The following is a 15676-nucleotide window of genomic DNA, read 5'->3' on the forward strand; positions in this document are numbered from 1 at the left end:
ACATTTTCCGAAACAAAAGGAGAATTATAAGAATGGCGGAAGATATATTGAAAGGTGAACCGAAAAGTCCAATGTGAGTAGTGCTAGAAAATCGCATTCTTTGAAGTCAATGAGCCCGTCGGTGGTATGTATAGAACTATCTTGCATTCCTTTTGGATACGTATAAATAAATAATTTTTCTTCTATTGACTTTTTTTTAAATCTGGATTAAAATCATGTTATTTTTTTTCTTAATTACCCGAAAGTCAGGGATATGGGGGATATTTTTGAACCGCTCTGTATTTGTCTTCACTACATGTAAATTTCATCCTGGCTACGCGATTTATCGCTACGGCCGCGGAAATAGAAAGATAGGTGAGTGACGTGGTAGGCGAATGAGAGGCAGCGATGGCACTTTGCATTCTGATGCGCTTTTAAATCTCCTCCGAAATTAATTTCGGCGGTTAAGCCAGAGTAAACCGACGCGCGTTCGAGCTTCGACAAACCGTAGTGTGAAACCACAGGCGTATTATGGATCGCAGGAAAGGATCCTACTAATATCTCTCGCGAACTTTGCAGTTGCTAGGGCGCAAAAGTTGTCTTTAAAGCGCTCAATCGCTTTTGCTGTTCGTGGAAAGTGATGCAAAATTACTGGATTATATTAACCCGCGGTAGTCGACAGGCCAGAATTTCAGAAGTAATCTAATAGATTAAGAGCTTCCCAGCACACTCAAACAAGTTAGTTTCGACGAGCTTTATTTCCATAAATTTATATATAAATTATATCACATGAAACATATCCAACCCGCAATCCGCGCTGACTTTTAGCATATTCTTTTTCAGATTTTATTTTCTATATATAAAATATTTAAAATATTTAAAAGAGAACTAGGGATGGGGAACATACATATATATGGACAATATATAAATGCATACCGCGATTTTTAGTTATAAAGAAAAATAAAGTAGATATATACAATATTCCATTTATAAAAGCAACGCGGATGTGTGCGCTTATTTGATTTTCACACTCTTTCGTTATGCTAACAAAACAAAAACGATCGCTATTTATTTTTATTTCATTACTGAGTAGCGTGAGATATCCTATATCCTAAAGAGACTAAGAGATTATTTTTTAAATGAAATTTTTACTGTCTATTCTGTTAAGCTTTCAATCTTCTTTAATATTCATTTCAATGGTTCGCACGTCTATGTATATGTGTGTATATAAATATATATTGTATATATAGTATAATATATGTATAAAGGATTGAGAAAGATGTTTTATGAACGTAGCGTCGAAGCATCGACATTTTATATAGTTGCGCCGATATTAAACTTCCAAAAGCAACATATAACGAAAAATATCTTTAGCTTTTAAACTCATATAATTACGAGCGATGAATGATATTGGATTGTCGTATCTTATGAATAAAGTGATTGTAACGTGCAACGAGAAATATTTTTATTCTTCAGATTCATGAATACAAATATCGTCAAAGATCCTCATATTATATTCATGAACGAAATGATTGTATCAATAGCCGATTCACGATTCACGGTGGATTCTATTTTCTCATAAATTTAAACGAATCGAACAAGTTTCGCTAATACCTGTCACTTTCACTGAGCAACGGTTATTTTAACCTGACAATTGTCTGTAATCAATCAACTATTCAATTGTTCACATCACATTGTGTTTAACAAGAGCAAATTTGCTGTCGATAGATCGAATGAATCGAGAGAATTGTCGGGAGAATGAATCTCTGCAGACAGAAGAAATGTTTGAAACGGGTGACATCGAATTAAAACGAGTGACATTGGTACGAAATTTCATGAAACAATCATAAAAGCGAACTAGTAGAAATACGAAAATGATGATTATAAAAAAAACTTTTTACGTATTTAAATCAAAAGAATCACGTTTAATTAACAAAATATGAATATATTGTCTTTTTAAATATTTATAATAGAAATTACGTAACTTTATAAAAGAAAAATAAAAAAAGATAAATCTTTGTTGTGCACAACGCATCACTCTCTGAAAATAATTAAAATTTTAATTCAACTAAATAACAAAGGGCTTAAGCCGTGACAGGATGTTCGTGTCGATATTAATATTCACGTGAATTTTTATATTTCAACTCAGTGAACTGCGCGCCGAATATTTTTCAGTCTTGTAACACAGCCTTAGTTTTGCCGGAATAGTAAATCCACATACTTAAATCGATAATTAATTTAAATCGATGCATCCTTAAATGTAATACCTCAGTGGTCGAATTGGTACGATACCCTACACGGAATTGGGGAAGTTCCAGATTCGAACTCTGGCTCAGGTGATATTTTTCGCAATAATTTCTTTAAATTTCTTTATATAGTAATTTAATTATAAGGATGCTAATTAGCATCGATTGTTTAAATCGATTATCGATTTAAGTACGTGGACTATTCCGGTAAAATTAGGACTGTGTTGCAAGACCAAAAAATATTCGGCGTGTAATTCACTAAAAATCCACACAGATATTAATATCGACACGAACATATTCTGTCACGGCTATAATCTTTGGTTATTTAGTTGATTTTTAATCACCAGAGCCCCTTGTATTATTTAAAATTTTAATATTTAATGTTAAAAGCAAAAGATAGATGCTTGAAAACGTGAATAATTTATAATAAAGAGTACCTATATTAGAAACATTGCAACTTGTTACAATGTTATTATAATATCGAAAAGTAATATCGACGAATAAGTGTGTAAGAGTCCATTAGCAGTTAATAGTTTAATAGTTAATGAGTGAGTACAGACAGTAATATAGCTTACCCTTTTAGAAGAGTGCTTGTGATAGCGATGAGGGTGCAGCATGCAAACATAACGGTCGATTGCCATGCAGACGAGGATAACAGCGCTCTGTTGAGTCAAAGCGCCCCTAAGAAGTGCCTGGAACAGTAAAAGTTTCCGAAAGAGCAAACGAGATTCTTCAGGTGTCGCGCACTCTCTCTTCCTCTCTCTTTCTCAGTTTTTTTTTTCCAAATAAGTTATAACTTCTTGGAAAAGTGCATAGGTCGACAAGCAGCGAGACAAGTCAGATAAGCGAGAAGTTTTGATGAGTTGAGAGAACATCGAGAGAAAATCAACTGTACTTGTCGGCGTCTTACAATCGTTACATTCCTTTTAGTTTTTTTTATAAATCATTAGTTAAATTGAACATTTCTTGATTTGTCAAAAGAAGGAGAACAAAGATTACACAAGTATATCTATCAATAATTTATTAATAGTAATTTAATAGTATAATTATATGCGTATAATATAATGTAAATGTGATTCACATATTAATAATAATGTTGCATTTGATTGAATTGTCAATTGATTAGTTTATCCTAGAGATGCATATGGATCTTTCCTACATGAATATAGCAAAATAATCAGGATTTTACCGTTGATGAGGGGCAGCTTGCGGTTTACCGCTCGTGCCGCAATGCTTTGCGGTAATTTTGCATCGAGCATCGGAATTCGCGTGAGAATCGTTATTGCTCTAATTTGAGGGCATAGGCAGAGACAGAATCATCTAATTAATTGCTGCAAATCAACAGTCGAGATTGGCTTAATTAACATTATAGCGCCACTGATTATTTACGCTGATGTCTCATGTAGACGGCGTTACAATTACGTCGCACACATTTCACTGTACGGGGAATCGTTAGTAAGCTCTATAAACCTGGTGCCGAGTCCGTGCTGTAATTAAATGTCACGCTCGAATAAAAAAGGACCGCATTCATCACCGCGCAATGTTGCTTCCGCGCCGTTGCACTTATCTGCCTGTGAATTTTAGTCCGCGATTAAATAGTGTGACGTATAGTTTTTGTAAATTCTGCTCGTGCAGACACTACGGTAAAATATGAATTTACGCATGTTAATTGCAATAAAATTGTAGAACATGGTTTCGCAAATTCCAGAAATTAATAAAACGTAATTATTATCAACGATGAAGTACAGTTGGTTGGTTCAATTGTTCGGATAAAGTAATTAAGATAAAGCGATCAAATAATATGAATCCGCGTTGGATTTCCTTTTACATTTTAATTAGATGCAAGTATAAATTATCTTCTCTCTTATTAAATTGAAAAGTAATATGATAGCTTCTACATTTATCAGAAGAGAATTTTTATCGAAGATTGTAAGTAGCGCTTGAGAAAGTATCGTTATTTACTAATTAATATTAACGTTTATTTCTTGATATTGCGCAAGTATTGCGCGATGGCTTAAGGTATAGTAATGTATCGATTACGGGCATGTAACGGGTCAATTTCTCGTAATTTGGTCTACGAATGGACTGTCGGCAAACGCTAATTTGTTCTCCAAACGTACATACATTACACGAAACAAGCTGTCAAACGGCGAGCAAATTGCCAGTAGGATCACCGCCAACCCTTTCATCCAATTGAAACTAACTATCTCTACGACTCTGCGGCGAGAGAAACGCAATTACAACTGCAAATTTACGTGCATGACACTTCGAAAATGTAGAAAATTCTATCTTTTCTATTACTATTTTTTATAAATGTTCAAATTAATTTTTAACAGTTTTAAAAATTGCGATAAAACATAAAAAAACATATTGATTTAACTCTCTAATTAAGAAAAAATTTTTCAAAATATATATGTATATATATATTTTTTTTTTTGTCTTTATAAGCTTGTTAAGCAATAAGTTAGCATTATATCGAGATACATCTCAAAAAAGATTTTTATCTGAAAACTGTCAACTTAGATTATTTAGGCATTTATCGCGTATGCAAAGATTTCTTAGCTATATGTGTTATTGAAATAGATTTTAGGGAAATAAAAAATTATCTACATATTAAGAATTTGTTTCTTAAAAAAGTTATTTATACATAAATTTATAGGCATAAATATACAAAAGTTGAACATTTTATAATTCTTTTTTAGTTCTACTAAAGTTAATGATAAGAAAAAAATAGACGCATTCTGAAGCAAATGCCGTATAACGTATATCTGTCCGTAGCGTATACGTTCAACCACATATTGAGCAATCTCGTAGGTATCTACTGACATCAACCGTCGTTCGAGTCCGATACGTTGGTCTACTTTGAAGCGGGACAGTTGGGACGTAACGAGATGTACGCTATCGCGATTCGGGACCTGCTCTATCCGGCAGGTGCCGAGGGAGACAGGCGAGGACAGAGGCACGATTCGATCTCTGGGAAAGGGAAACGATCCCAAATACCGCGAGCCGCCGAAGGCGACAGCTTGATTCGATGAATCAGTGACGTCGATGTAGCCGTAAAGAAACGACAAGACGAGGGTGTGAGTGTACCAAGTATACGTTTAAGATGGTTACCATGGTGACCGTTGGCGTATGGCCAGAGAAAAGCTCTGATAATCTAAAGGGGCCAGGATCGGTCTGGCCTCGTTTGGAGCCATATCCCCGAAACACTCTCTCTTGGAAGACCTTAACCAAATATTTTCGCCACAAGCTGACTTATCTCCGAGTAACCGCTAACCTTTTGCCATCACCGCCGTCGTCGAATCTCAGCGGAGACTCGGAGATTTTAATGGAACATCGAGCTAACTGTTATTTAGCCGCGGAATAATTGGTATAACGAGTTTGATCCCTTAGTTTGCCATGCCGAGAAATACCGTCGAGAAATAACGGCGAGCGCTGCGTTGGAGTTTCACGAAAATTGCATTTACTCTGGAACGACCTTGGGCCGATTGCAGTAGCGCGTTACAACGCGCATCCTTTTAGCGGAGAACGCTGGCTTTTTGTCGAAATTCAGCGGAGCTCGGGCGAACGAGCGCGTTCAATTGTGAAAATTTCACAACACCAATGTAAACAATAGGAAAATAAAGTTAACAATCAGGCAGAGTTGACTTTTACTCGATAATGGTAGTTTCCAGGTGCCAATGGCAACGATTTATTCCATTTTCATGGGGGTCTCTGTGCACGTACGCTATCAAGAATCTGAAGCACGTCACTGTCACGTCACGCGCACAAAACGTGCCGCATCTCTCATAGAAACTTGCGATCGCCTCTCCTCTCTTAACGTAATATAATTCCTCGCTCGTCGCCAATAAATGAAACGGGCATCGGCACAGCGATGCGCGGCTGGGGCGTATACCCGGAATTGTGGAATATTAAATTCGCAATCGCATTACTGTCGCGGCGGCGCAAGAATTTTTCAGGTCGGTTTACGCCGCGAAAAAAAGAAAGAAGAAAATCACGGAGGGATGAACAGCGTTAGCGCTTCGGCGACATCGTAGCTCGTTCCGATAAGTAATGACATTATGCAGCTAATATAGGTAGTGAACGTTGAAAAATTTACCAATAGATGTTTTGGAGTTTGTTTAAAACACAAATATACCATAATAAGCGAACGAACTTGCAATAAAATACCACCGTTCATTCTAAAGATAATATTGTGAATGGAAAATATTAAATTTTAATATATTAGAAAAATGCAGGTTTTTTTATTGGTATTATTATATAAAATAATTGTTTCTCACTTATATTATGGAAAATCTTTTTAAGTATAAAAAGATCGTTTCAATTGCATTGAAAAACAGTTATATCAATAATCATTGTATTGTCTGAGGAGCTTAAATGCTTAATGGTATTGTAATGTACTAAATGCATTACAAGCAGCAGGATCGTCACAACATGGTAACAACATGATAACAACAGTAATTGTCTTCAATGATTCTTGGCATATCACCGAGCAAGAACAAGCAGCGTACTAGTTTATCCAAGTTTATAGTTTGGTTTCTAGCGGATATCTGAATACACAAATCCATCGCGGCCCGAGGTTATCGCGTAAACCCGAGAGATTTGTTGCCACTAAGAATAGATTCTATGAATATCGAGTGGCTAGACGATTTACCATTCTGGAATATCTATATAGAACGCGTGATCTCCGTGTCATTCTCATACTCTTTCCCAATGGAGCAATTGTCAACGCGCTGTAATCGACCCGTTCTCAATTATGTTTTTCTACGGGCGATACTCGATATTTGCACGTGCAGCGTCAAAACTGCATAGTTTGAAGAACTCCAAGTTTGAAGTAAAAGATTTAAAAATCACAATGTTGAAATTTCAAAGTGGGAATTAACAAAGAAACTTAAAACAGTTATTTATCCCCTTTACAGCAAAATCGACCCTCACAAAGCGTTTTAATTTTTATATAAAATATCTCGCATTATCTTTTCGTATTCCTCGCTATCTGTTGAACATATCGATAACAGGAACAATGATATGTGGTAAACGCATTCAAATAAGGGCAGCGTTTTGTTTAATAGCTCGGATATTACCGCTCATTATTGTCACAAATAGATATGGATGCTGTTTCGAACGACGCGACGTTTAAAATGAACGGAATGTAATTGATCGCCCGTTAACACAGTGGAATATTAAACACTATATTAATCTCGGTGGATCAATAAATTCTAATACATAAACATTAGCTGGTCGCGCGAATTCGATTCAATTGTACACAACTGTCGTTGTACCATAATGAATACGGAGCCGAAACTACAAACACGCCACTTTTATTAACTGATCACGTAAAGTTTTACACGTTTGAAATTTTTTTATTCGTTTGCACGTTTTTTTTTTTCACTTGCCAGCGGTGTGGCGCACTATCAACGCTATCGTTACGCCCTTGGGGTTAATAGATTCGTAGTATTTGTACGTAGTTTCTCTTTGAGCTTTGAGCTAACGGGATGCTTGCTGTGCCTGTGTCGAATCGAGTGCTACTATTTTCGTTCTATCAAGAGTTGTTAATAATTAATGAAATTGCACGGCTCTTTTCATGTGTGTGTGTGTTTACGATTATATAAAATTTCTTTTAGGAGAAAAGAAGAGGAGAAGAAAGAACTTTCAAAAAATCTCGAGAGATTTTAAGAATGTACATATAAAATATGAACGAAAGTGGCGTGCACAATTTGAAATATAATAATGTACATGGAATGTTGTATCATATGCGAAAGATGTAACAAGAGCACGAAACGAGACTTCTACTTGAGTTTGAAATGTTAACCTTCCATCGTTCCCGCGTATCTATTTGAGAGATGTATGGATAAAGAGACTGTATATATGAGAAATACGCGCGATATGTCTCCAAGATGAAAGTATTCGTACGTAGGAATATTATCCTTATGGTTTTATGAAATTTCTGCAGGTGTCGAGATCCCTGATTTTCTATTTCGACAGTCGATGGTGCTCGTAAAGTTTTATAGGATCGTCCGCAGCATCGAATTTTATCTGAATTTCTACGCGGCTGTTACACATTTCACAATCGTATATGTATTGTACAATCTTTCGAAATATCCGCTATCAAAGTGATATTTTACCTGTATGTAAAAAAAATCAAAACTTGCAAAAAACGTATTGAGAGAATTATATTTCTTTTTTTTGTGTCGTATTAATGTCAGTAATAATTTGAGAATAATAATATAAAAAAAAACATTTGTTTTGTAGAAAAATATCTACAAAGAGATAATAAGAATCTGTATATAGAATGTATATACTTTATATTACATTATTTTGTTCTTTAAATTTCCTAATTATGCAACATATGTTTTCCTAATTATCAGATATCTGTGTTTCGCATCTGTTTATTAATTATCTGCCACTTATCTCCTTCCTGCTTGGTCTTACTAATTGTACCACGTTTCCACCAAATTTGCAATCTATTTCCAGCTACACGGGAAGTGCTCTCCACGTTTATTAATTCTCTTTGCTTATAGTCTCTACTTGCTACCACGTTATCTTGTATTCTTTTTAGTCACTTACCGTCCTATCGCCCATCTCATTCTTTGTACGATGCTCTTTTTGTGATAGGATCTCGAGAAGTGTTTTAAAAATGATACTAATTATTAATGTTGTAAATGAACGAATCCTTTCTACCTATTTCTAAAGAATGTACTCTTTTTATTTCGCGAACACTTATAGACCATTCCAAACTATGATTAAAAATATACTAATCTTTTTAAATCTTATTTTGCTATATTTGCTTTGATAAATAATCGTCATACATTTATTGCAATTGTGCAATACACGTATAATACAATTCTTAACTGCAATTCTGAAGAGTCATTGCTGAGTTCTTAAAAGAAAGTAAATCTTTTGGATATAAATAATTATTTAAGTCTATTAAATATGCAAATATTATATAGTTATTTAATTCAATTTTATTTATAACTTTTGTTTTATTTCTTCCCCAATATTTGATCGATATCCGCTTTTCAGCGTTTTGATTGCAATTTGTACAATGATGGTCCCCTTTTCGTTTAAGTTGATAACCATATCTTATTACATATTTGCACTAAATTTGCATAGTCTTGATATTTGATAAAAGTGACGTAGCGTAAGAATCTTGATGGTAACGGACAGTGTTTTGAGTTTTGACACAATATTATGCATGTCTGTAGAGATGCAAAGCCGAAACATCGGAAGACATCAACATCTTAGATATCAGAAAGGTATTCCGAGATATAACGCGACATATACATATCTCTATATACGTAGTTCAAGTCTTATCGGGAAAATGCGGCAAAGATGATTTGTTGTTATGAGTATGGCTATAACTTACAATATTCAGATAAAAGTGACATTGCACGTATCATCTCTCTATTTCTATATTATATGTATAAACGATGATATAATTAATATCTCAGCCTATATTATAATAAATCTATTGTTTTTCTATTGTTTATTTTATCGATAGGAATAAGCAAATACAGAAATAAATAATGAGTGTTTAATTGAACATGACGTTCAATTATAACATCCAGCATCAATGTGGTTTTGAGAAAATATTAATGTAAACAAAATTATAACAGATACAATAGATTCATCAAATCTCTGCTTAACGAGGAGGCCTCTGTAATGGCTTCCTTGTTAAACTTTCGTTAATTTATTTGCAGTTACTAAAGTTAATTATCGCGATATTTTACTACGCAAATACGTTCTACGTTGCCAATACATCGTGAAGTTAATTAACAGTTGTTATTATTTAGATAATCAGAGAGCAAAGCAACACAGATATATCACACAACATACCCTATTTTTTATCATTGTTAAAGAAAAATAAATTTCCTAACGTACATTAATTTGCGACGCGTGACAAATATTTATTATAAATTGCACAGAAAGTTGTATTTAGTTTATATATGTATAACTTGTGTATACTAATCTCGCGCAAGGTATTACAGCAATTTCCCGTTTCGGCTAGATAAGCAAATACCATGAAATTCGAGATCTGTCGACGAAATGGCGCATTCCCGAGTTTAGCACGTGCGAAATGAAGAAATATACGGTCACAAATCAGACCGTTACTTCAGAAGATGGCGTAGAGGACGAGGAAGGGATCGGGGGGGAAAGGAGCAATGCGTAAAGATTATCGCCAGGAACTCCGATAACGTCGCAGCCGCCGACTGGTGGAGGAAATAGCGGAAGAAGTACCGGCTGCCGGAAGCGCAGCCACGAGTTTCAAACGATAATAATTTCCTGCCAAGCATCGCGAACACCATTTCCTACAAATTCCTCGATTTCTGGCAAAGAAAAGCTGTCGAGGTTATTGAACGGCTCTTTAATGCGCAACGCTATAAGTAATATCGTAATCTCCAATGTTATATTCAAGCTAACATTCATTGTGATGCAATATATACAAAAATATAGTATCGATATAAAATATACTACATGTTCTCTATGTTCATGTAGAATTAATTAAAGTAAGATAACGAACGTTGATTATTTCTCAACTAAACGGTATATTAACACGACTCTCGCATGACAAATATAAATATTTAAAGATAAACAAAACCTATATAGAAAAAAATAGTGATATACATTGTAAAAGTTACCTGAATTTGACAGACAACTTCGCCATATGGCCAGCATCCGTAAACAGCTGGTAAGAAACCGAAAGGCGTCACTAAAAGGCCAATCGCTAGATCGTTGCTCGCTAAGCTCGTCAGCAAATATCTGGGCTGGAAGAAAATTGAGGAGAACCTGTTGATTGTCTTGGTCAGTGTCAATGAACGTCGTTACCGGAACGGTTGAATTGTTGCGTAATGTGTGCGACATTAACTCTGTCATGAGGCGTAGCGAGGGAAATATCGATTGACTTAACGAAAACTTCTTTTAGTTAACTGTGGGTCATTTCCGTGAACATCAGTTTAAGATTAAATCAGTCGATTTAACTGATTGTTCTGTTTAACTTTAAATAACATTTATTTTTAATTAATGCTTATAGAAATTTACGTATGCAATAATAAAAGATTTAATTTTCTAGGCCAAGTAAAAAATACATGTCTCCAATTGTTAAAGTTGTTAATGCAGTTTTAACTTTCAATCTTCGCAATATTACTTTCTACTCTCGCTAATAATCGTATGGAAATTCAAAGTTACTTTCCTATACATATTTAGTAGCCTATGTAACTTTTACATATACATAAATTAGATCCGAGAGCGCAGGAGAAGAAGTCGCTAGGTAGGCGAAGAAAAACTAAGACGGAACCGGAAAGAGCAATACAGAAAAGTTAAACATCATTAGTGACAATACATCTACGGCGTAGAAGATTGTATTTCCTGATAACAAAACGAAATAAAATATTTGTTAGGATAATGATTTCTCGAACAGCATTTAAACTAGGCGTCACAGCATCGCACAGAATAAGGATTTTATGTATGCAATATAGTTATAGAAAATAACCAACCTGTATATCTAACTAACTCTCTAGAAAGATTTACATATTCATACGGTGAAAATCGATGAATGCTAAAGAACGGTATATTATATACCGCGCTTTAATAAAAATGTTCTCAGTTTTACGTATTACTATGTCAGAAAACTTTAATTAATCGAGTAAATAGAGGATGAAACATCCACTCACTAATGTAGAATTTTTTGCGGGCGTCATCAGTCTCTATGGAAACTCGGCGGCACTCATTTAGAATCCAGAAACATGACTGTCCCGTATTCCGTGTAACTAACCATTTCAGACTGATTTACATAGGAAGAAGAGGAAAATGGAGAAAATACCTTCCATCACAGACTATGAGTTATGACAGCGACTGAAACCTTCGTACATTCGCGTAACTGATATTTTATCTACCATAATCCTTTCATAAGATACAAAACTAATATAATATTAAATCTCACTATTTATACATATCTTGACGTTTTCCTTGATCTTATTAAGTGTTCTTTTTTTATCTTTCGAATAACAAGTGAAATTTTCAGAGAAATCTGCATTGCGCTGTTCTTCTCAACACACTCTTTTCTGGGAGTTTAAAATTTGTACAGATTTCGCAATTACTATTATTTTACTATAAAAATAAAAAAGAATTAACTTTCAAAATTCATATTTAACAAAGTATAAATTTTGTCAAGAGGAGATTAAGCGATTGCCCGTTGCTCGATTCAAAAGTCCCGACACGCGTACGCGATATTCACTTTCCACGTTTCAGAAAATTAAAATACGTGCGATCGCGGCGAGTGCACACGTCCTCACGCCCGTGTCTCCGCGATAGAACTGAGGTGACTGCCGATAGTGCCGATTTTGGAAGTGGTGGAAGGAGAAAAATTAGAGAGAAAAGGTAGGGAGATTTCAAAACAATGTATAGCTCGAGAAAAAAGTAGCCGAAACACGTGTGCGGCATATGCCGAGACTCGAGCACGGCTTTCGAGATCCAAGCCAAAAAAAACTAATTGCTTCGACGCCGAACGTCGCAAATAAACAAGCACGATATATGCCGAGCGCGACGGATTTCGAGGAACCGAATGTGAAAAAAGTCGGATCGCGGAGCTATTAAGTTGTTGATTCGCTTCGCTGTCACCGCGATAGTAATAAATCACTCACCGAACATGTAAATGCAATTTAGGAAGGCTCGCCATCTGCGTCGCGGTCGCGCGGCGTCTTCCAAAAAAAAAAAGATTACCGCAACGCAGACAAAATACATACATACGAAGCTCGACGCGATCGGGGATACCGGCACCGAACTTGTTCGTTAACTTCTAAAAAGTTACGTAAATCAAATTGCACGTATCAAATGGTACTAACTTACCTGAGCGTGTATATATTTGCTGTACTGTCTGCTATTGATAACACATATCACTAGCAGATTGGCGCACAGGATACCAAGGCTGAGTAGCAGTATAAGGGTAGCTCGTATCAGCTCTCCAGGGCCTGGACCTGTCCAAGCAGCATCGGACGTGCCGCCTCGCCAACAACTGCTGTTGCTCAGTGAGGGTGCCAGCAGTATCGTCTGTCTGTGTTCCATCATCATCGGTTGCTCGCTTACTTCCCCACGCGATTACGGTGCTGAAACCCCAGACGAGACCCCAGTGTCCCGCTCGAGGCACACGTATTTCGTACGTTTCTGAAAATAATCTTTTTTGAAATGAAATCTTATTATATTTTATTGTACAATTTATATATGGCGAAATGTTTAAAGGAATCTTATAACACTTGTTTAATTATAAATAAAATCTTCAATACAATTTAGTTATATTGAGTGATTCTTCTAAAGATTATATTCTTCACGTATTTTGTATGTTTTTGAAAATAATCTTGTTTTAAATAAAATTTTATATTTGTTTATTTACATATAAAATTTTTAATATAATTTTGTTATATATTAATTTGATTGTTATGAAGAAATTGCCGATTGCAGAAGATATGCTTTTTAGTATATTATAATAATAATCATAATAAGATTGGATCAACAATGTTTCATAGAAATATTCTCTTTTTTTATATAATAAAAAAATTGCAAACTGTTATTTTAAGAGCAACTGTTTTTTCTGTCAATAAAAACTAATATAGAAAGGAAAGGAAAGGAAAGCAAGGCGAAATTGATAAAATCAAATTATTGCAACGTACCTTTCATCCCTGTCGATCGCGAATTTTCGAGGATCCGCCTTGATGATGGCCGACCAGTTTTTTTAAGCACTGTTTCTTCATCATCAAAATCGTGGAGAATCTGCACGATTGCGAACGTTTGAGCGCGTCTAACGACGCACTCGAAAGTCCGCTCGCAACTCACGAGTTGTCTGTACGCATTTGCAAAACGATGTGCGACTTCGACGTGTGATAGGCTCTTGATACGCGATGCATCTCAGCTTGCATCCACAGCGTCTACGGGCACGCGGGTGAGAAGACAAGCTCTGAGAAAAGAGAAAAATACAGCGGATAAGAATAACATAAAATCAGTTTTCTCTGCATTTATTCTTTTACACGCGCAAATTAAAAAGTCATGGTTATCTTACTGCTTGTTTGCCAAATAATATTTATGATAAGACAAAACTTGGTAATAATTATTTTATATTTGCATATATTAACTAGATTCACTAGAATATTTTTGCAGGTCAAGGCAACGAGTTCGAAGACTTTAAGATGAAGAGACATAATAGTAACACATATACTACTTAAAATATGCATACTATATAAATACTAAGACATTATGTAAAATATAAGAATATATTCTGTTTTATTTTACATCTATACGATAAACTGTAATTAATTTCTTGTTGGTCTAAATAATTTTTGTTTGCTTTGCTGCCGAGTACTCATCGGCATTCCCATTTTACACTGTAACGCGAGAGCTCTCTACGAAATCACAGACTGCATTTGAAACTCGTACGTTTCGAGTTTGCGACGTTTTATTTGCTCTTGCCCGCAATATTTCCAACAATCAAGCGTACGGGCGCATCCCGTTACGTTTCCGGGAATTTTATTTGTACCACGTAAACGAACGAAGTCGTTGGTCCGCGAACTCGACATTGATCGATCGCATGCGTCAATTCCGTTCGCGTTGACGGTGAATCGATGATGCGTTACGCCGGAGCCGAATAGATCCCCGCGAATTCATACGGATCATTCTCTTCCGTAATAAGCTCGGTCTTCGAATTGTGAATTATTAATTGTAAATCTTTTAGGTGCTGGACGAGGAAGGCTACTTTCTGTTTTTGATATATGTACCCCGACTCGCGCGTTAATTAATTAAAATTCAGAAGAATGTCTATTTGCATCCCGTGCGCGTCGAAATAGTGGAAATGGAAAAATTAATTGGATATGTGCAGATATCGGGCGTTTCTTTTCACTGCAAATTTCGTTTAGAATCAAAGCCAGTACCAGTTAACATCGCCCGTCTGATTTTCACGTGATAATTAATGTATTGGCCCCACGTGCGAATGCGCGAGCAAATATTGAAAATTAATGTGCTATTAAGCCGCTTACCGAGATGAGCTAAAAGCCTAGGCAGACTTTATTCCATATGCCTAATAGTTGTGATTAAATAAATTGATTATTTGCCTATTCATTATCATTATTATAATTACATATACACATTTATATAAAAGTTTATCGCAACATTTCAGTTTTACAACATTACTGTATTATTAACGTACAGTTAGTGTGGCAACAATTTTTTAAAACACGGGGAGCAATATTATACATTACATTTATTTAGGTACAAAAAACAAAAAGATTTTAAAAATGCAATATTCTGTAAAATTAATCGCCTCTCCGCTACGTATAATTTCAAAGCACATATTTTTTTAATTTGTAAAAGATTATATGATTTATTCACAAAATGATTTCTACTTTGCAACAAAACGTTACAATTACGCAAGATGGCATATTCCGCACAGACGTAACTTTTATTAAACCGCA

General features: G+C 35.3%; 1 protein-coding gene across 6 annotated transcripts in view; it reads right to left on the reverse strand.

Moving 5' to 3' along the window:
- Positions 1-15676, reverse strand: part of LOC139808120 (trace amine-associated receptor 9) — a 63010-nt gene that overhangs the window by 25984 nt on the left and 21350 nt on the right. For 4 of the 6 annotated variants that reach the window (XM_071769779.1, XM_071769778.1, XM_071769777.1 and 1 more), the window contains exons 3-6: positions 13886-14169; positions 13068-13382; positions 10862-10987; positions 2801-2917 (exon numbers count right to left, since the gene is read on the reverse strand). In XM_071769779.1, the coding sequence (XP_071625880.1) occupies positions 2801-2917; positions 10862-10987; positions 13068-13289 (465 nt within the window). In that variant the 5' untranslated portion in view covers positions 13290-13382; positions 13886-14169. Of the gene's footprint in view, positions 1-2800; positions 2918-10861; positions 10988-11893; positions 12550-13067; positions 13394-13885; positions 14170-15676 lie in introns of those variants that run through there. The other 2 variants (XM_071769780.1, XM_071769781.1) reach the window with 2 other exon arrangements.

The sequence above is a fragment of the Temnothorax longispinosus genome, chromosome 2 (assembly GCF_030848805.1).
Source record: "Temnothorax longispinosus isolate EJ_2023e chromosome 2, Tlon_JGU_v1, whole genome shotgun sequence".
In the NCBI taxonomy this organism is placed as follows: Eukaryota; Metazoa; Arthropoda; class Insecta; order Hymenoptera; family Formicidae; genus Temnothorax; species Temnothorax longispinosus.